The sequence below is a fragment of the Balaenoptera ricei genome, chromosome 9 (assembly GCF_028023285.1).
Source record: "Balaenoptera ricei isolate mBalRic1 chromosome 9, mBalRic1.hap2, whole genome shotgun sequence".
NCBI classification, from domain to species: domain Eukaryota; kingdom Metazoa; phylum Chordata; class Mammalia; order Artiodactyla; family Balaenopteridae; genus Balaenoptera; species Balaenoptera ricei.
This window is the reverse complement of record NC_082647.1, coordinates 72,052,972-72,076,304: the sequence shown is the minus strand read 5'-3', so window position 1 is coordinate 72,076,304 and position 23,333 is coordinate 72,052,972. Positions and strand designations below refer to the sequence as shown.

Genomic DNA, 23,333 nt, shown 5'->3' with positions numbered 1-23,333 from the left:
CATTTCTATAAGAGAACTCAGCTGTTTAGCAAAATAGAGGCATGAAGGGGGAAAACTCAACTAATTTTCGCCTAAGATTTGCCAAAGAAAAAAGAAAAGGAATAGAATATAAGATCCTGCCACAAACCTTTAGTTTGTATCAATAGCCAGGTCGTCTCACTCAGTGGGGTGGAGTAGTTGTTTTAAGTGTTCCCACAATGATGAAGAAAAGAGAAATTAGCCACCTATATGCAATGGGCTTTGAAAACTAATATTATAGGACTCTGCTATACAGCTAATAGTAACTCTGCCATCCAAAGTCACCTAGGAGCCCCCAAGGCCACAACATTATAAATTCCAGGGGGCATGATGCCCACTGTGTTCTATGTTTGGAAAATTCCTTTGGGTGCATTTTCATCAAAATTACATTATATAAATTAGATTCATCAAAAGTAAAAGTCATACTGGAATCATTCTAAGGCTGATACAGCCGAATTTAGTTACTCTTAAAAATGTCCAGGCTCAAATCATGTTTTCTATAACCTTGGGATCATTCTAAAAAACTGATCTGGGTTAAAATAGGTAGAAATTTGTTCTGAGGAGGAAAAAAATGTACTCTACTATAAGAATCTCTTTGGTTCATCTCCACATAAAACAGGGTGGCTTGCTGGCAGAGAATACACATAAGCCCTAGAATTTCACCACAAATTATTACCTCCTCTAGTTTTCAACACTGCTAGATTTTTATTTATCAGAAAGCAAAATGACTGAGCTATAGTTTAGCTCACAGGACGAATACCTATATTAAGATGGAATTTAATGATATATTTGTTTTTCTAGAGTCTCAATGAGAAACACTAGTGCTTGTTGGACAGATTAAAGAACAATTCGGCACTTTGCCAAGTCACAGTGAAGAGTGCTATGCAGTATGTTATCTAATACCCCCTCCAGGTCCACTGTGTAAGTCTTTTTTTGGCGGGGGTGGGGGGAGGGTGGTCCAAGAATCTGTATTTTTAACAAGAGCATCAGATGATTTTTATTATCTGACACGTTTGGAAAACTCTAGATTAGATGAGCCCTTAAGTCTTTCCTTCTGAAATTTGGCAATCCTGATAAAAATAAATTACCAGAAATGGCATCCATACTGCTATACAGAAGAAATTAACTTCTGTTCCTATATTTATTAAAATACTTAACACACTGAATGGACCACAACTATTTACACTTCTGTCTCTCCCACTAAAGGGTACTGTTCATAGGGTAGAAACCATGTTTTTAGTACTCTTTGTGTCCCCACAGAGTAACACACTGCTTAGCACAGAATGAATGCTAAGTTTTAAATGAATGACTATCTTAATTGCAGCAGCGAGCTGCCAGTCTCATCCATGTGGTCCTCTCTCCACTCAGGCTCCTCAGTGCCCAAAAGCAATACCCACTGCTCTAACTTAGAACATTATTGGGGCAGCAAGATTAAAATAAAAACCAGTGAATTCTATATTCAGAAATCAGTACTTATTGTTTGACTGCACATATGATCAAGACAGTAACATTTAGTACTTGATATCGACTGTATTTGAATATGGATAGAGAACTTTTATGAGAATTGTGTCAATGCCTGGGGAAAATAAGAGTTTACACTATCTGAAATACTGACTATTAAAGAATTTCTGGAACAACTGGAGTGAGACTATTTTTCTGGTGCACAATAACTCCTTAGAGCCCTTTGCGGAACAAGAGCAAAATAAATGGATGGTGATTGCATAAGACCAATTCAATTCTCTTTTTAGACAGTTTTTTTTAAAAAAGGAGATGTGAGAAAAACACTTTTTCTAAGTCAAACGATTAGGTTATCTCTCACCAGTAGAATATATATGGTACCATAAGATACAGGCTAATAGTAGCAGAAGACTGTTTTAATGTTTGTGGCCAGCATTTTCCTTTATATATATGCAAAGTGCATTTCAGGTCTCTGATCACAGTTTGTACTTGGAATAAACAGAAAGGACTCCCACCCACCTGTGCTATGACTTTCTTCAGCTCCGAGTTCATTCATAAGAATTTCCCAAACATAATTGATTAAGATGTCTGTATAATGCTGCTCTCAACAGACCAGAAGTATTTATAAGAAAGTAAGTACACAAGGACATTTTAATAGCTCTAAAGTCAAATGAGTTTCACTTGGTGGCTGTCTCATTTACCATCCACTCTTCTTCTAACTGAACGATTATCATGACTGGCAAGAACCTCCCCATCAAAATAGCTGCCTGAAAGGACATTTTCATATTATAAAATCAATACTTTTGCGGGCAGGGCATGCTGATTTCAATTGTCAAATATTACCTGTTGTGAGCTAGTGTCAGGTATATGTGGTATTAATCAAAGTATTTGGTATTATTTTACTTTGTCTTTTTGAAAGGGAGTCCAGTGTATTTGACCATCTTATGTATTACATTTACATATAGGAACTCTGAGTTTTTAAACAATGCTACAAGTTGCTATCATCTTGAGCACAAGAAGCTGAATTATTCGTACTACTCCCTCCTTCTCCATATGCACCTTAAAGCATGGATTCACGTGCCCTTCCTATACAGCCAACAACCTATGCTGGGCAGACAATAAGATTCTTATTTAACCTCAAATCCCCTTTAATCATGCCTGTTTCTTCTCTCTCAAAAGTCAGGTGCATGCACTCATCTGTTTTCCTTTTCTCTTTTACCTCACAAAGTTCTGTAAATGTTACTTCTGACCATCTGTTCCTTACATATATACATCGTTTCTATAGCTTTTTTGCCCAATATACTTTACCTCTTAAGCGGTTACCTCCACAACAATAAAAATGTCACTCCCACCTTCTGTTCCACACATCAGATGAGAAAACCAAGAGTAGAATCACCCTTACACTGACCTCCCAAAAAACACATTACTTTTAGAATGAAATTAGATGTAATACAGACCTACCGGAGAAACGATCTAAGGTGCCCATAGACCACATTAAGTATCACCATAGAATTTCTCACCTGTTTGTCTTCCTGCCATTTGGCCCACTTTTCTTTAAACATGTAAAAGTTTTCAATATTTTTCATTACATTGTACTGATTCTCTTTTCCAAATAAGGTTGTCAAAATAGTTCTATATTCATTCATTGAAAAGTGGTTACCTTTAAATAGACCTTGATGGGTTAAACTGGGAGTCTAATCGCTTACAATAATGTTCTAATGGGATTATGTGTTTCACCTTAAAAATAAGTGGGTCCATTCTGAAATTCTGCCATTTGCAACAACATGAATGGACATGGAGGGTATTATGCTGAGTGAAACGGGTAGACAGAGAAAGACAAATACTGTATGATAGCACTTATATACAGAATCTAAAAAGTACAACAAACTAATGAATATAACAAAGAAGAAACAGACTCAGATATAGAGAATAAACTAGTGTTTACCAGGGGGGAGAGGAAAGGGGAGAGGAGCAATATAGGGGTAGGGGATTAATAGATACAAACCACTGTATATAAAATAAGCTACAGTCATATATTATACAACATGGGGAACATAGTCAATATTTTACAACAACTATAAATGGAGTATAACCTTTAAAAAATTGAATCACTATATCGTACACCTGTAGCTTATATAATATCGTACATCAACTATACTTCAATAAAAAAAGAAAGAAAAAAAATGGGTGCAAGTCCATACATGCTAGAAAGATGCTAAAGAGAGACAATATAGACACTGAAATTGCTACACTTGCACTATTTAAAAGTCAGTAAGTTTTATAAATTGAGTTTAATTATAATTTGGAATCAAAAATTTCCCCTATAGTTTCATCCTTCATTAACCTGGATGGTATCTGCATTTTGTGCCCATTGCAAGATTACATATCCAGGTAGAAACGCCATTTCAAATGTTTCATTTGGATACAGTTGTCACTGCCAAAAAGTCTATTTTCCCATGATTCAATCTGATCTGTCATTCTTCTGCGAAGTAAAAGTGGGAGGTAAACAAACAATGTACAGAGGACATGGGGGAGGTGGGTAGAGAATAATAAAGGGACATGGACAGTTTTATAAAAATATATAAGAAGTATAGTTTCTGATCTTGAGAATTAAAGACAACCCCCTATATAAATTCTAGACCGTAACTTAGAGAAATGGAGTAAGTTTTCTGCCACATGTGTACGTAGCCAATTTGTCCCCATTGCTTTTAGTATGTTCTTTAATGATTCCAACACATTTTACCACAAGAAAAAAAAATGTTTGGCTATGGTTATTTCTAAATTCAATGTCTCTTTTAAATTATGTAATTTTGAAACACTAAATTTATATATAAATAAATATATATTTAAAATATAATACATAGATATAAAAATGCAGATATCATTTTAAGTTCAACTCAACAGAAAGGATCGTAAAACTGTGCCATGATTGCGATGAGTAATGCAGGTCACACAGAAGGCTGCCTGTGAGGGTGGCGGCGTGGGGGAAGGAGGGGGTGGAGAGCAGGCAGGGTGGAGGGAGGAACAAGTATTGCAGGCTAGACCAGTGCTTCCCAAAGTGTAGTCCCCAGGCGGCAGCAGCATCACCTACGGGAACCTGTAAATACTGCAATTCCTGGGACGCGCCTAAGACCCGAATCGAAAACCGTGGGGATGGGGCTTGAATTTAAAAGCCCTCCCTCTGATGTTAAAGTTTGAGAACCACTGGGCTACAGGGACTCAGAGATAAGAGGCCTAGGTAACTCTTCATCTTCTTATTCAGATGATAACGCCGATTATAAATCATGACTGTGACTAAAGGCTCTGGAATATCTTTACTACATCATTTAGAATCAACAGTTACAGTTTTACTCTCCAATAATTTCCAGATCCAAATTCAACACACAAGCTGGCAGCCTGCTGGGGATGTGAGGAAGGTTGATGAGACACTGGAATTCCAGAGCAACTGATCTGGGTGTGGCCCTCCACAGAATGAAAATCTTGGCAAAAAACTTCCCTTCATAAACTCTGAATAAAATATTACACTAGCTTCAATCTAAGGAGTTGGATAACTCAAGGATATCAATATGCTGAAAGATTTTTTAAAGAATATACAGAAATAAATACTCCCATAATGACCCAAACAGAAAATTCTTTTTAAATTTGTCCATGTTTAACATGTGATATCTGAAGCTATTCCATCATTCTCAAGACTTGGATTGTGTTTGTTCCAAAAGTGACACCCTGTTCCTGGAGAAATGGGTGTCAGCTGTGCCGATCACAACACTACATGAGCCACACGTTACACTGGACTCAGAGGAAGCAGGTGCTGAGATTAAATATAATTAAATATGTATATAGGAAACAGGAGTGGCAGCAAAGAAGGGTGGGGAAGAGAAATATCCTTCCTGTGTGTCAAAGAGATCGAGGGGGAGTAATCCACAGGCTGACTTCCAAAGCCCACAACACCATTTAAAAACATACAGACACGTATTCAGTCAGAAGACTCTGGGTGTGAATTAGATGCCTACATCATATTTAGCAAATACTTATAACTTCATAAAATTCAATCCAAATGTTACATTTGCAGCAGAAGAATTAAAGCCCACTGCTCAGATAACAACACAAATGAAATTAACTGCATGGAAAGCAAGCTTACGTAATAGAGGATTGGCTATAGAAGACAAAATTCAAAATTCATTATATTAACCAATCTTCGTCAGAAAAAAAAAAGTCCTTTCACAACTTAAATTGCTTAGTTTGAAGCAACATAAAACAACATCTTTCATGTTAAGTCTGTTAATGGTTTAAGAAGCAACCAGACTGACCGGACTGCACTGGTGAACTCATCATGGGAATCAGGAGAAGGACTGATGGGCTGGAATGCGGATTCACAGCCTTTCTTTAGCTGGCAATGTCGGTCCACGAGAAGCTGGTAGAGGGGAAGCCTAGAATGAGAGAAAAATGCATGTGTATTATATAGGTTATGTCAAGCGACACAGGAAAAGAAACACAGAGAACCAGCCTTGAGTCTAAGCTCAGCCACCCCTCGACGGAGGGTCTTTGAGGCAGTCACATCAACCTCCCAGGAGTCTTAAGTCTTCATTTATAAAAGAGCAAGTTTACCAGTCATGCTTAAAGCACAAAAATACTGCGAACACCAAAATAAAATAATAGGTGTAGAAGGAATCTGTGAAAAGCACTTTACAAAATTATAATTAGTTTCCTATTTACTATTGTATATTAACTTGTTTGCTGTTATCATTATTACAGAAATTTTTAATTTTTTTGGAATTCTGGATATAAGAATCTCATTACATAGTATTCTTAACTATCAATATCACAGATTTCCTTCTAGAGATAAGGACTTCTTGGCCAAAAAAAAACTTAATACACTAAAAAAATGGGACAAAAATACCATAAACTACAAGGGTGACAGAAAACTCCCATTACAATTTCCATTTCTTCTTGAAGTCTTTTGCAATCTTGTTCCAGCCAACAGTAATAAAAACCATACTCTTTCTAGGAGTGGCACTTACAGGATGGACTTCTTGAAAGGAATTTAAGGGACTTTCTGGACACTTCAGCAAAGAGCAAGTGGAAGAACATTTTCCTCACAACTTACTGGAATGTCAAAGTTTAAAAAAAGAAGAGGAAAAAGAAGCTTTTAAAGTTGTACTTAATGAGTTTCTTACTAAAATAGTATATCCCAATTGCACTATTTTTAAAGACAGTATGCTGTAACTCTGAGAATTGTACATCTCTTTATCTTGAGAATCCAACATATTTATTGTGACTCGTTTTCCCATCAGTATTTTGAAAGTGTTATTACTATTTTTGCCCAAATGTATAAAGCAGGATATAAATACATATTTCCCTTGAAGAACTATGTAACATCGCTAAGAATACCTATAATACTTCAAAAGGTCCCAAAATAGAAGTATGCCAGTTATTAAAAACAGTTGACTCATCAGTTCTAACAGGCTAATTCTCACCACATCTTTTGTGCTGGATATACATTAAGATTTAGAAACAATAAAATGTATATTTTTATAAATCCCCTTCAAAAATTATACTGATGTGATTATTTTATCAGCATTATTTAAAGAATCTTAATTTCTAGGTTGATGAGAAAGCAATATTTCTACAAAAAAAGATGAAAAATGAAGAGTAAAAAATTCCTTTGATTTCTGTATCAGCAAACAGACATTCTGACAGTGGCTTCTAAATAAAAAGATGTCAATATCGTATTTTAAAGTAATAACATCATTTGCATAGTTCTTTACAGTTACAAAGTACTTTTAGACATATTACCATATTTTATATCATTTTCACATCAACCATGCTAATAGATACTTGTTACTCCCCTCCCTACCCTTACAGGTAAAAAAACTGATATCATATGCTTCACAATTAAAAGGAAATGAAGCAAAATCAAAGTTAAAATTGAGTGAAATGTGAATTTATAGACTACCTAAAATTGATGAATGTGGACTTTGAGATTTTTCGCATTTTAATTTTTTTTTTTACATTGCAGTCTAAAACATTTTTAAATGTTCTTAATACATTCTTGATTCTCAATGGCACGATTTGATTTTAAATTAAAAATAACAAAAAGCAAGGGACAGGAAACCTTAAGAGAATGTAAGTGAAGCAGCACTAAAAGGTACCTTCCATCAGAGGCATAGTTACTCTGTGTTTTAAAAAAATTATTTTTAATCTATAATGTCACTTTGTACAATTGATACTTGTATATCTACAAATATAACTTAGTTTAACCAATAATTTCCAACAGTTGAACAGTGGTAATACATACAAAGCCAAAGTTTTACTACTTGTCCCAAAATCTAAAATTAAAAAGATGTTCCTGGGACTTCCCTGGTGGCGCAGTGGTTAAGAATCTGCCTGCCAATGCAGGGGACACAGGTTCCATCCCTGGTTCAGGAAGATCCCACATGCCACGGAGCAACTAAGCCCGTGCGCCACAACTACTTAAGCCCGCATGCCTAGAGCCCATGCTCTGCAACAAGAGAAGCCACCGCAACGAGAAGCCTGCACACAGCAACAAAGAGTAGCCCCCGCTCACCGCAACTAGAGAAAGCCCACGCGCAGCAACGAAGACCCAACACAGCCAAAAAAATAATTAAATAAATTTATATATAAAAAAAAGTTTCTATTTCTACACACTTCTGCTGTTTATTTCCACAAACACGCATAACAACTGTCCACAACATGCTGATTTATGGCTACTTACATAATTGTGGAGTTTTGTCTTCATAGCTCTAGACTTGAGTTGCAAAGTGAATCTCAGATGGAAATATGAATTTGGCTTCCAAAATCTTACCATTAAATACCTTTCTAAAATTTAAACTACTCTCCTTGCCATTCAACCTTTTATAATAACTGCCTAATCATGACATATTCTTCTAACATTACGAAAGCCTTGTTATCTGAACACTGTTATAAAGAAAATTAATATGCATTTCTATGTTGATACGTACTAGTTTCCATTTATTACATCTGCATTTCCGATGAGCCATATTAAACCACAGTTATCACAATAACTATAGCTGCATAAGTGAAATATGGTCATTTAAAGAGCTCTCCTAACATGTTCCAGGGATATGGATCCTCTACACATACATGCATACGGGGGTGTGTGTGTGTACGCATCATAGGCTCCATAAGCTTCCCTTGACTCATGGACCACAAAATCAATGGATTGGCAGCCCTATTTCAGGGACAAAACTGATTCAGAATTGGGCACAAATTAAGATCATTTTTAGCTGCTTGGAAAAGAAAGAGGGGTCAGTGGGGGAATATTTGTCAATAAGAAAGGGCAATTTGTTCTTAAATCTTCCCACACTTCTTTATCTAAATGGACTACAGGGAAACAGACTATTTTCTTAGAATGGGGAAGTTTTCCCCTAGAATATTAGTCATTCTTACAGTAAGTCTGAACAAGAAAAAATAGGAAACTGACCTTCATGTGGGTAGATAAGTAAAAAAAAGGAAAAACAGTTATGCTGATTGTTTATGAGTACAGATTATTAAAGCAAATACAGAATTATATCTGGCTTCAAGTAATAGTTTCAATTAATTTGTACATTAATTTGTCCATGCTATAAAAAAAATATATGCACATTTAAGGAGATAAATACAAGCACAGCAAAAGTAAAATTGCTGCTATAAAACTTTTACCTACTGAGATCCAAGAATGGTTATTCTGGGTCAACTATATTCCTTGAGCTACCTGGATCCACAGTAAGGGGGTAAGAGTCTTTGTTTCAAAAAGGTCATCTCTAACTACAAGTTGGTCAGCTGCTTGCAAGTAAATTAGTGCTATACTATCCTGTGATATAGCACAGGGCAATAGCCCAAGGGGGTGACATCTTGCAATGCTTTAGCTTGTCTGTGCAGCCAGGGAAAGAGAGGGCACTAACACATTACACTGCCCCAGCCCATGCTACTCTCATTAACATCATTGTGGAGGTGGTTCCATAGGTCCTTGAACCATTCCACCTACATGGCCTGTTCCATAGTAATAACATGGCAAGTTAGCAGAGCTTTGCAGACCACAAAGAATTTGCACAAGGCTTATTTCCCCTGATCTTAACAACAGCCCTCTGGAGTATACTAAGTCATTTTATTCCCATTTTACAGATGAGGAATTTGAGGCTTAGGGAGCTTCGGGAATTCATTTACAGACATGCAGATGACAAATGCGAGGGCTGGCCTTCTGCCTTTTAGCCCTGTGCTCTCTTTATTGCATCACAAGGAATTACAGACCATTCTAGCAAAGCTGCTTGAATACCAAGACTCTGTCTACCTAGTCATCACAATTTCAGTACTGACTCACTAAGTACAGGTCTTTACTAAAGAACTTACCTTGCCCTTGAATAGACTGAACTCAATCACAAACGATGATAAAATAAATTGAAAAGTTACAATAAATGTCTACAAGAATTCTCACAGTATAAGCTTTCAAATTTGACTAAGACTTCACCTTCCCTACCACAATCTTTATTTCGGTTTTTGAAAGCTATAGCCTGAGCTTCTTATTACAGTTTTCTTTCTTTTTTTTCCTTCTGGGCAATTGGTATTATTTTGGACAGTGTGCCAATAAGAAAGCAGAATGCTATGTAGCTAACAAAAACTATGTGTCTCTAATATATCTTTCTCAGACTTAGGGCAAGTTGTAATGCACAGTTCAGTGTACAAAGCCAATCACACTCACTTGCAAGTCCTTCTCTTCTGAGATGGAGCCATTAGCCTCAAATCCTCTGTATAGTAGGCTTCGTGAGCTGATTCAATTCATAGCATCCATTGTACAATGCATTGAGTATCAGGAGGATCATCAGACCTACAGTCTCTATCTTATGCCTCAAAACCTAAAATTCTGCCATAATTTCATCTTTAGAGAAAAACGCTAGAAAATCACTCTTAACATTCTATTCAACAAACTCTATTGAGTACATACCAGATACTCTGTTACCCACGATGGAAACCTTAGATTTTATTTCAATTCTCCGTTTCTTGCATTTCCCATAGATAGTCACCAAAGCCAGAAGACTGATGTCTTAAAAATATCTTTCATATCCGGGCCCTCCTTTCCCTTTCAATGAACGCTGCCTTGGCTCAAGTAATTATTTATTATTTTATTTATTTTTTTATACAGCAGGTTCTTATTAGTTATCTATTTTATACATATTAGTGTATACATGTCAATCCCAATCTCCCAATTCATCCCACCACCACCACCACCCCCCGCCATTTTCCCCCCTTGGTGTCCATACGTTCGTTCTCTACATCTGTGTCTCTATTTCTGCCCTGCAGACCGGTTCATCTGTACCATTTTTCTAGGTTCCACATATATGCGTTAATATACAATATTTGTTTTTCTCTTTCTCACTTACTTCACTCTGTATGACAGTCTCTAGATCCAGCCACGTCTCTACAAATTACCCAATTTCGTTTCTTTTTATGGCTGAGTAATATTCCATTGTATATATGCACCACATCTTCTTTATCCATTCGTCTGTCGATGGGCATTTAGGTTGGTTCCATGACCTGGCTATTGTAAATAGTGCTGCAATGAACATTGGGGTGCATGTGTCTTTTTGAATTATGGTTTTCTCTGGGTATATGCACAGTAGTGGGATTGCTGGGTCATATGGTAATTCTATTTTTAGTTTTTTAAGGAACCTCCATACTGTTCTCCATAGTGGCTGTATCAACTTACATTCCCACAAACAGTGCAAGAGGGTTCCCTTTTCTCCACACCCTCTCCAGCATTTGTTGTTTGTAGATTTTCTGATGATGCCCATTCTAACTGGTGTGAGGTGATAACTCATTGTAGTTTTGATTTGCATTTCGCTAATAATTAGTGATGTTGAGCAACTTTTCATGTGCTTCTTGGCCATCTGTATGTCTTCTTTGGAGAAATGTCTATTTAGGTCTTCTGCCCATTTTTGGATTGGGTTGTTTTTTTAACATTGAGCTGCATGAGCTGTTTATATATTTTGCAGATTAATCCTTTGTCCGTTGATTTATTTGCAAATATTTTCTACCATTCTGAGGGTTGTCTTTTTGTCTTGTTTATGTTTCCCTTTGCTGTGCAAAAGCTTTTAAGTTTCATTAGGTCCCATTTGTTTATTTTTGTTTTTTGTTCTAGGAGGTGGATCCAAAAAGATCTTGCTGGGATTTATGTCAAAGAGTGTTCTTCCTATGTTTTCCTCTAAGACTTTTATAGTGTCTGGTCTTACATTTAGGTCTCTAATCCATTTTGAGTTTATTTTTGTGTATGGTGTTAGGGAGTGTTCTAATTTCATTCTTTTACATGTAGCTGGCCAGTTTTCCCAGCACCACATATTGAAGAGACTGTCTTTTCTCCATTGTATATCCTTGCCTCCTTTGTCATACATTAGTTGACCATAGGTGCGTGGGTTTATCTCTGGGCTTTCTATCCTGTTCCATTGATCTATGTAACTGTTTCTGTGCCAGTACCATACTGTCTGGATTACTGTAGCTTTGTAGTATAGTCTGAAGTCAGGGAGTCTGATTCCTCCAGCTCCGTTTTTTTCCCTCAACACTGCTTTAGCTATTTGGGGTCTTTTGTGTCTCCATACAAATTTTAAGATTTTTGGTTCTAGTTCTGTAAAAATTGCCACTGGTAATTTGATAGGGATTGCATTGAATGTGTAGGTTGCTTTGGGTAGTATAGTCATTTACACAATTTTGATTCTTCCAATCCTAGAACATGGTATATCTCTCCATCTGTTTGTATCATCTTTGATTTCTTTCATCAGTGTCTTATAGTTTTCTGAGTACAAGTCTTTTACTTCCTTAGGTAGGTTTATTCCTAGGTATTTATTCTTTTTGTTGCAATGGTGAATGGGATTATTTCCTTAATTCCTCTTTCTGATTTTTCATTGTTAGTGTATAGGAATGCAAGAGATTTCTGGGCATTAATTTTGTATCCTACAACTTTACCAAATTCATTGATTAGCTCTAGTAGTTTTCTGGTGGCATCTTTAGGATTCTCTATGTATAGTATCATGTCATCTGCAAACAGTGACAGTTTTACTTCTTCATTTCCAATTTGTATTCTTTTATTTCTTTTTCTTCTCTGATTCCCATGGCTAGGACTTCGAAAACTATATTGAATAATAGTGGCAAGACTGGACATCCTTGTCTTATTCCTGATCTTAGAGGAAATGCTTTCAGGTTTGCACTATTGAGAATCATGTTTGCTGTGGGTTTGTTGTATATGGCCTTTATTATGTTGAGGTAGTTTCCCTCTATGCCCACTTTCTGGAGAGTTTTTATCATAAATGGGTGTTGAATTTTGTTGAAAGCTTGTTCTGCATCTATTGAGATGATCATATGGTTTTTCTCCTTCAATTTGTTAATATGGTTTATAACACTGACTGATTTGCGTATACTGAAGAATCCTTGCATCCGTGGGATAAACCCCACTTGATCATGGTGTATGATCTTTTTAATGTGCTGCTGGATTCTGTTTACTACTATTTTGTTGAGGATTTTTGCATCTATGTTCATCAGTGATATTGGCCTATAGTTTTCTTTCTTTGTGGCATCTTTGCCTGGTTTTGGTATCAGGGTGATGGTGGCCTCACAGAATAAGTTTGGGAGTGTTCCTCCTTCGTCTATATTTTGGAAGAGTTTGAGAAGGATAGGTGTTAGCTCTTCTCTAAATGTTTGATAGAATTCGCCTGTGAAGCCATCTGGTCCTGGGCTTTTGTTTGTTGGAAGATTTTTAATCACAGTTTCAATTTCAGTGCTTGTGATTGGTCTGTTTATATTTTCTATTTCTTCCTAGTTCAGTCTCAGAAGGTTGTGCTTTTCTAAGAATTTGTCCATTATTTCCAGCTTGTCCATCTTATTGGCATATAGTTGCTTGTAATAATCTCTCATGATGCTTTGTATTTCTGCAGTGTCAGTTGTTACTTCTCCTTTTTCATTTCTAATTCTATTGATTAGAGTCTTCTCCCTCTTTTTCTTGACGAGTCTGGCTAATGGTTTATAAATTTTGTTTATCTTCTCAAAGAACCAGCTTTTAGTTTTATTGATCTATGCTATTGTTTCCTTCATTTCTTTTTCATTTATTTCTGATCTGATCTTTATGATTTCTTTCCTTCTGCTAACTTTGGGGGATTTTTTATTCTTCTTTCTCTAATTGCTTTAGGTGTAAGGTTAGGTTGTTTATTTGAAATGTTTCTTGTTTCCTGAGGTAGGATTGTATTGCTATAAACTTCCCCCTTAGAACTGTTTTTGCTGCATCCCATAGGTTTGGGGTCATCGTGTTTTCATTGTCATTTGTTTCTAGGAATTTTTTGATTTCCTCTTTGATTTCTTCAGTGATCTCTTGGTTATTTAGTAGCGTATTGTTTAGCTTCCATGTGTTTGTATTTTTTCAGATTTTTTTCCTGTAATTGCTATCTAGTCTTATAGTGTTGTGATCAGAAAAGATACTTGATATGATTTCAATTTTCTTAAATCTACCAGGGCTTGATTTGTGACCCGAGATATGATCTATCCTGGAGAATGTTCCATGAGCACTTGAGAAGAAAGTGTATTCTGTTGCTTTTGGATGGAGGTCCTATAAATATCAATTAAGTCCATCTTGTTTAATGTGTCATTTAAAGCTTGTGTTTCCTTATTTATTTTCGTTTTACATGATCTGTCCATTGGTGAAAGTCGGGTGTTAAAGTCTCCTACTATGATTGTGTTACTGGCAATTTTCCATTTTATGGCTGTTAGCATTTGACGTATGTGTTGAGGTGCTCCTATGTTGGATGCATAAATATTTACAATTGTTATATTTTCTTCTTGGATTGATCCCTTGATCATTATGTACTGTCCTTCTTTGTCTCTTGTAATATTCTTTGTTTTATAGTCTATTTTGTCTGATATGAGAATTGCTACTCCAGCTTTCTTTTCATTTCCATTTGCATGGAATATCTTTTTCCATCCCCTCACTTTCAGTCTGTATGTGTCCCTAGGTCTGAAGTGGGTCTCTTGTAGACAGCATATATATGGGTCTTGTTTTTGTATCCATTCAGCAAGCCTGTGTCTTTTGGCTGAAGCATTTAATCCATTCACATTTAAGGTAATTATTGATATGCATGTTCCTATTACCATTTTCTTAATTGTTTGGGGTTTGTTTTTGTAGGTCCTTTTCTTCTCTTGTGTTTCCCACTTAGAGAAGTTCCTTTAGCATTTGTGGTAGAGCTGGTTTGGTGGTGCTGAATTCTCTTAGCTTTTGCTTGTCTGTAAAGCTTTTGATTTCTCCATCAAATCTGAATGAGATCCTTGCGGGTAAAGTAATCTTGGTTGTAGGTTCTTCCCTTTCATCACTTTAAATATGTCATGCCACTCCCTTCTGGCTTGTAGAGTTTCTGCTGAGAAATCAGCTGTTAACCTTATGGGAGTTCCCTTGTATGTTATTTGTTGTTTTTCCCTTGCTGCTTTCAATAATTTTTCTTTGTCTTTAATTTTTGCCAGTTTGATTACTATGTGTCTCGGTGTGTTTCTCCTTGTGTTTTTCCTGTATGGGACTCTCTGAGCTTCCTGGACTTGGGTGGCTATTTCCTTTCCCATGTTAGGGAAGTTTTTGACTATAATCTCTTCCAATTTTTTCTCGGGTCCTTTCTCTCTCTCTTCTCCTTCTGGGACCCGTATAATGAGAATGTTATTTCGTTTAATATTGTCCCAGAGGTTTCTTAGGCTGTCTTAATTTCTTTTCATTCTTTTTTCTTTATTCTGTTCCATAGTAGTGAATTCCACCATTCTGTCTTCCAGGTCACTCATCTGTTTTTCTATCTCAGTTATTCTGCTATTGATTCCTTCTAGTGTATTTTTCATTTCAGTTATTGTATTGCTCATCTCTGTTTATTTGTACTTTAATTCTTCTAGGTGTTTGTTCTTTAATTCTTCTAGGTCTTTGTTAAACATTTCTTGCATCTTCTCCATCTTTGCCTCCATTGTTTTTCCTAGGTCCTGGATCATCTTCACTATCATTATTCTGAATTCTTTTTCTGGAAGGTTGCCTATCTCCACTTCATTTAGTTGTTTTTCTGGGGTTTTATCTTGTTCCTTCATCTGGTACAAAGTCCTCTACCTTTTCATTTTGTCTATCTTTCTGTGAATGTAGTTTTCCTTCCACAGGCTGCAGAATTATAGTTCGTCTTGCTTCTGCTGTCTGTCCTCTGGTGGATGAGGCTATCTAAGAGGCTTGTGAGTAATTATTTATTATTGATTGCATTCTTTATCTAGCCTTCTGTCTGGTATTCCTGCCTCCAAGGAATGTCTGAATGAATGAATGAATGAGTAAATAAAATGTGGTGACCTATAAACTCCATAGTTGGCGTTCAAGTTCCTTCATAATTTGTTTCCTCTAACTCCACTTTCTCTCCTTCCTTCTTTTCCTCACACATAACTCCTATGGTTCCAGACAATCTGTCATTACTCCTAGGGTGATATTCAACATTGCTAACTACTGCTGAGGCAGAGGCACTGACAAATCAGAATGAACACTTGTATGAGCATCTGTGTGGCTGTACTAAATCACATAAGCTGACTGTGGGCTTAATTACTTCTGTATAGTATCACTCACATTCACATTTCCATGATTTTGTGCCTCCTTCCCCAAAGGATACTATCATCTCTTCTCTACCTCCCAGCTCAAATTCTTTAAGGCTATGTTCAAATGAGAATTTTTAACCAATCACTCCAAGTAAAAGGTCAGCTTCTTCATCTATGTTCCCACTGTGTCTTGTACCATACCTATAATAACACCCTTTATGTTAGATAATAATAGCATTTCTTATATTAGTGAAGTACTTTTATCCACCATGAGACTACGTTCCTCGGTTCAGGGATTGCACTACCCCATCTCAGCAATCCCCACACCTACCACCATGCCTGGTACATTTAGGTACACAATAATTCTTAAAGGGAAAGGGCTAAACTAATGAATCTGTACTTGCCTAACTTTGGGGCAGAATCATTTATCTGATTTGTTAGTATAAAGTTCTGAAGGACTAGAACACAGTCCTTTGACTTACATCAAAGAAAGAAAGAAAAATACTCTAGAGCGTGGACCACCATCTAGAAAGAGTAGACCCAGACAAGGTGTGTGCCTTCATGAATTAGGGTAAGACATGAGACACCCAAAAACAAATTTGCCTATGAATTATGTTGTCTGAGACACTATCATTACCAAGGCTTTTCAACAGAAGTGATTTCTCATATCATAGGAAAGGTTCAGCTTCTCATCTTATTAGCATCAGGTTTTTCTCTGTTGAAGGAAATCCATTTCTTTGTTAGACAAGCTCTACAAACTCACAATTCCATCAAAATAATCACACTACTATTCAGCAAGACACAGGAGAATGGGATATAGAGATTTAAGGATACTTGTTCCCCTTCAACTGCAGTAGCAGAAGCAGGACTGCAAAAATAATGCTAATGACAACACTTAAGTTATCTTAAACAAGAGGACCCTGAGGACCCTGGGGACTCTGGAGACTGGAAAACTAGTTGACAAGCACTCTCAGAGTACAAGTAAGAACAGAAAGGTCACTGGAGGGCCATACAGCTCACATACACTCTCTGTGCTGACATTTTAAAAGCAAATAAGAAGTTCTATTCTAAGATTTTTAGGAGAACCATTTAAGCACAGGCTACATTGTAGGGTGCAACACAGAGCAGGGAATGCAGTTTGTAAGGTTAGTTATGCAAATATTTTGCATATTTAAAATAGGACCCTGGTGGCGCAGTGGTTAAGAATCCACTTGCCAATACAGGGGACACGGGTTCCATCCCTGGTCCGGGAAGATCCTATGTGCCGAGGAACAACTAGGCCCATGCGCCACAACTACTGAGCCTGCGCTCTAGAGCCCACCTGCTGCAACTAGAGAAAGCCGGCGTACAGCAAAGAAGACCCAACACAGCCAAAAATAAATAAATATATAAATAATTTTCTTAATTTAATAAAAAATAAATAAATAAAATAGAACTTGGCAGCCTATACTATAAATATAACTCAGTAGTAATATCTAAAAATATATATAACACAATCAGAAATGGTCTGCTGTATATTTCATTTTATAAGAATAAATTCTGCCAACTTCAGAACCTGCACTAATAAAGACTGGCCTTTTCTCAGTAAGCCTTGACTTTAAAAACACGGGGCTTGGGACTTCCCTGGTGGCCCAGTGGTTAAAAAAACTCTGCACTCCCAATGCAAGGGGCCCAGGTTTGATCCCTGGACAGGGAACTAGACCCCACATGCATGCCACAACTAAAGATCCCACACGTGGCGGTGAAGATCCCGTATGCTGCAACTAAGACCCAGCACGGCCAAAATAATAAATAAATATAAAAAAACAAACAAACAAACAAACAAAACACGGGGCTTAGTCCCACAGTATCCAGCACCCAAATCATATGCCAAACAGATTCTATGAAGACCATTTCATCCAAAAGCCTTCCTGCACAGATTTTTATGGGATCATCTTTGAAGGCCCCTACCTGCAACTTCCCTCCTTGGACAATAGGGAACAGGAAGTCACAGCCACCATTATCATCAGAGTGAGTTTAAAACAAGAATCACAATGCCTAGAAACTGCAGGACATACAAGGCTCCTCTTCAGTCATGGCAAAGGGGCTGTTAAAAAAAGCTTTGTCTACCTGTAAATACACACGAGACAGAAGTCCAAAATAGAATTGAGAAAAGGAAGTAATAGTTGAAGTGAAGGAACTTGCAACAGACAACCTCTGATACCTGTGCAGCAGGAGGGCTTTGTAATCTGTACACTATAACCTTCCCTACAGAAAACTTGCCCGATCAAGCATGCTTTAAAGAACCTGGCTCCCGGCCTACTACCTTGCCAGTGTGAAGGCACAGGTCATGATCAGCTAGCCAAATACAAAGGACCTTTATCCATCATTGCAATTTAGATCGACATGGTTCTTTCTTTCAAACTTCAATATTGAATACATTTAAATTTTTTTCTGTGATTTTTTTAATGCTGCAATCTACCTCCTGAAGATCTGAAGTGCCCATGTAAAATGTCTCACTAACTGGGTGATCTGGTAGTCAATTAACCTCTCTGAGCCTCAGTTGCTTAAACATGAATTATTTAACTTACCACGTCACCATGAGGCTTGGAGAAAATAAATGTAAAGTAATCAGTAAGAAGTAGGTGCTCAAAAATGTTGGCTATTGGGCTTCCCTGGTGGCACAGTGGTTGAGAATCTGCCTGCCAATGCAGGGGACACAGGTTGAGAATCTGCCTGCCAATGCAGGGGACACGGGTTCGAGCCCTGGTCTGGGAAGATCCCACATGCCGCGGAGCAACTAGGCCCGTGAGCCACAATTACTGAGCCTGTGCGTCTGGAGCCTGTGCTCCGCAACAAGAGAGGCCGCGATAATGGGGGGCCTGCACACTGCGATGAAGAGTGGCCCCCACTTGCCGCAACTAGAGAAAGCCCTCGCACAGAAACAAAGACCCAACACAGCCATAAGTAAATAAATAAATAAAAATTTAAAAAAAAATGTTGGCTATTATTATCATTATTAGTATAGAAATTGTGTTTTACTTCAGGCCAAGTTTCATCCCAGGAGAAAACAGTGACACGCAGTGCCTCTCACCCTGGAACCGAGTTCTGCAGCACAGCTATTAATCTTTCTTACTCCACTAGGGTTACAACAGGGATCTAATTACTAAAGCTCTTTTCCTTTCTTTGCTTTTTTCTTTTAGGAGGCAAATGTGTGCTCTAAGGAAAAATACCGTGCTATCATTTGCTTGTGAATATATCATGTTTACCTTAATCTTTCACTGATATTACTATATATTTATATTTATATATATATAAAACTTTTAAAAATCCACTTGGGTATTGATAGAAAGGAAAACATTACAATATCACGAACAGTAAGTTAGGAACAACTATCATTTAGTAGAAATTTAAAGAAAAACATGAAGTATATTCCCTGGGTACCATATAAATCCTTCTTTAAAGAACTTTTCTATTGTTTTAACAAATCACCTTGGGAATTTCAGTAGACCTAAGGCCTCCCTCTATTCTGGGCAGGATTTCACTGGTCATGTTACTCACTGCTCTATCTACTGCTAATGTTCAGTCCAATTTTGAGCCAGCCAAGACACATCTTCACACATGGACAGATAAGCACCTCAGGTGAAGAAATGACAGCAGCAGAATGTCCACATGATAAAGAAGGAAAACAGAATAAGCCTTGAGTCACCAGGGCCACTCAAAAAATGTGAGGTACATGGAACCCCTCCCCAACCAACACCTATGTTGTCATTGATTCCTTTTATTCCCATCCCCCTATCTTTGATCCTTTCTTCCACTAGGCTTCTCCAAGATCTCCTCCAATTGAATAGGTCATTTTCTTCTTTGACCCCTTTCCAAAGAACCCACTTTCTTTCACTAATGAGTTGAATCAACCTCCTATCTCCCACCTTTATCTTCTTCCCATCCCTTCCCAAAAATCTTAGGTACTGTATACCTAAGATTTATCTCAGTTCCACTCCTCTCTGGTTCTTTTCTTACTTATGCTTTTCCTTTTTCTACAGAGGCTTCCTCTGAACAAATACCAGTATTTTAGAATACACCTAAATTTCCAGAATACAATGATATGGAAAAAATGAATCATCATATCAGATATCTTGTTCTTTGGTCTTCACCCTACCAATTAGTATTGACTTTTCTAACTTGCACAAACTTTACATTCAAGTTAAGATCCACCCAGGTTCAAGCTATGAAACTTTGTGGGCTATATTTAGCACAGCAGCAACAGTTTTAACAGTGCTTGAATTTAGCACATATTTATTGAGCGCTTACTATGAACGTTCAGTACAGAGCTGAGAGGGTAGCTCAGACAATTGCTGCCTCACAGATTTCACATCAGGTATTTCTCAGAGTATGGTCTAAGGACTCCCCTAAAAATACAGATGAAGACACTTGGAACTTATCTAGGACCTGCTATATCAGAATCTGTGTGACAAGGGTCCAGAAACAGCATTTTTAACAAATTTTCACAATGATTCTTAAGTGAGCTAGACAGTGAGAACCACTGGAGAAATAACATACATGTATGAACAATTAAGAAACAACAAAACATAGAGAGAAAAATATCACAATGAAAACTGGATTTGGAGTCTGACAGACCATAAAGAAAATTCCACCTCTCCAATTTCTTGCTATATTTTTATGGGCAAATTCCTCTACCACTCTGACCTTCCTCAACAGTAGCTGGCTCTAATAACGACTTGTAGGATCACTAGGGACAAATGACAATATATTTAAAATACTTAGCATAATGCTCAATAAACGTGAGATATCATTATGAAAGTCAAGGCCTCTGTGTTAACCAAATGCCCCTGGAATTGTGAAACACTGCAGCCCCAATAGGCGTTATTTCTTAAAAGGAATAGGACAGCATAAGCACTATAGGAATTTGGAAAAGGGACTTTTCACTGTAATTAGAGGTAGAAGGAAAGGTGCCCTGGAAGAGCTGGCATGCAGCTTTCAGATATTGAATTTTATTCAAACATTCATGGTTGGCAAAAATGTCCTCATTTCCCAGGGTTCTTCAAGCCTTAACTTAATGAACTGTAAAGTTTCAAGAAACAATTTTAAAGTTACCTTGCTGTGACGTTCAACTATTCCATGACTGTAATGATCTATTTTTGTATTCCCATATCATAAAATATTTTCAGTGTTAAAATTATCCTCAAAATTTCTCAACTTCTGTGCTAGTAACAGGATGTCGGTAGTTTGTTTTATGTAGCACCTTGTATTCCCGACAAGATGGTAGAATTTTATACAGACTGCTTCTCAAGCATACCATGTTGTTGATATACAGAATGACAGTGCTGACCTCCTGCAGGGAGGGGGACTCTTTGGGTTACTCTACTATTATTATTGATGGGTTGCAGCTTTTCTATCATCGCTTAGAATCACCTTATGAACAATGTCCACTGAAGGTCATGAAGGTCAGGAAGATGAAGATTCACCTGCTCCAGGAAGCTAATTGGCTCATGATGGAATCAAGCCTCTTGATCCCATTAGTAAAACACACTAATCAATTAGGCTAACTCAGAGCCAAACCTATTAAACCTCATTATTCCTGTGAAGAATAAAGAGCAACTACTACTCCCTTTCAAAAAATGGAGAGAAGTTTCAAATTATAAAACCTGCAAAAAAAAGATAACAACAATTACTGAATATATAAATACAGTCTCAGAACTCAAACAAAGCACTCAATCCACAGGACACTTATTCCCTCTGAGTGAGAAGGTCTCCTCTGAAACTGAGTATCTGAATAAAAACAACGGGGCTAAAACAAATAATTTTATCGCATGCAACTTCTATTAATGTCATATAGGGGAAGAAATACAGTCTTTGCTTTCATATTCCAGTTCTGTAGGAAAAAATAAGCATATATATATATATATATATATATATATATATACACACACATTAAAATAGACTGAGACAGATCAAGACATATAAATAGGTCAATGCAACATCTGTAGCAGTCCTTAAGATTGTATTAAAGTCCTCGCTGTTTATCAAGTTGGTAAATCATATCGGCTCCTATGTATTTAAATTGCCAGTTGCTGGGCAACCAGAGCTCTGTCAACTGTCACTCACTTTTAAGTACCTCTGCAACACTCCTTTAAGAAAAAAAATAGTGAAAAATTCTTGAGACGCTTACTTTGGGCATAAGAAATGCACTTAATTTTATTGTTGAGCTTAAAGAGTCTAAGAATTGAGTGATATTGTGAAAATAAACATGTTTAATGAGTTGGAGAAGGGGCAGTGTGTGATATACATAGTGAGGTGGGTGAGTACCCAGACAGAAATGTTGAGGGACTTTGCTAAAGTAAGTTTCCCTTTTGGAACCTGGTCCACAGTAGAGGCATGTTTGTGATACAGGCCTTGCAAAAGAAAATATGTACTCTGGGGGAAATAGGTGATTCTCAACAAAACTGATGTCTAGTATTTTTATATTCACACGCTCATCACTGAAGGATGAATAAGTGTTACAGTCACAGTAACTGACTATTCCTTGCTTCTGATACTGCCCTTTTTTTTCCTGGATAGTTAGAAACAAAGTGATTTGCTATTGTCTCACGAAAATTTCTACCTTGCAAATGTTGTTTTATTTTCTTGGATGTAAATCAGCATCCATTATTTACTCAGTCTAAGAGTTAAGTTATCTACCAGTAGTATAAAACTCTTCAAGGTAAGTAAGGCAGTTTCCTCAGTCATGAAGATAATATAATGCTGTATATATGCAGTTCACTCTGTCAATGCAAGTAGTTCTAGAATTGCCACTCCTTGCCTCTCTGGGCCTCAGGTTTGGACCAGATCACCTCTAAAGTTCTTCCTAGAAAAAACACTTCATAAACCATCAACCTTTAAATTATATAGTTCTCAGTTGCAGTCTATATAAAATTGAGCCAACTCAATAAATCATACTTGCTTGTGTTGCTACATCTCACAAACATGGATAGAAATATATACATCTACAAAGAAAATTATTAAAATGTATAATTTGCTCTGTTGCACATTTAAAAAATAAAGAGGGATATCTTTATGACTTCAAGTAGGATATTCTTTCTTAAACAAGACATAATTTGTCTACTTTGAAATTTAAAACTGTGCAATAAAACAAACTCTTAAAAAGTGTAACGATAAATCACACTGAGGAGAAAAAATTGCAATGCAAATAACCAACAAAGAATTAGTAATGGGAATATTAAAAGAACATCTATAAATTAGTAAGAAAACAAAGAAAAGAAATGGGCAATAAA

General features: G+C 36.9%; 1 protein-coding gene across 10 annotated transcripts in view; it reads right to left on the bottom strand.

Moving 5' to 3' along the window:
* The window catches only part of HDAC9 (histone deacetylase 9), a 998,074-nt gene that overhangs the window by 919,865 nt on the left and 54,876 nt on the right, over positions 1-23,333 (bottom strand). For all 10 annotated transcript variants that reach the window (XM_059933969.1, XM_059933965.1, XM_059933959.1 and 7 more), the window contains exon 2: positions 5,784-5,903. In XM_059933969.1, coding sequence (XP_059789952.1) covers positions 5,784-5,808 — 25 coding nt within the window. In that variant the 5' untranslated portion in view covers positions 5,809-5,903. The remainder of the gene's footprint in view (positions 1-5,783; positions 5,904-23,333) is intronic.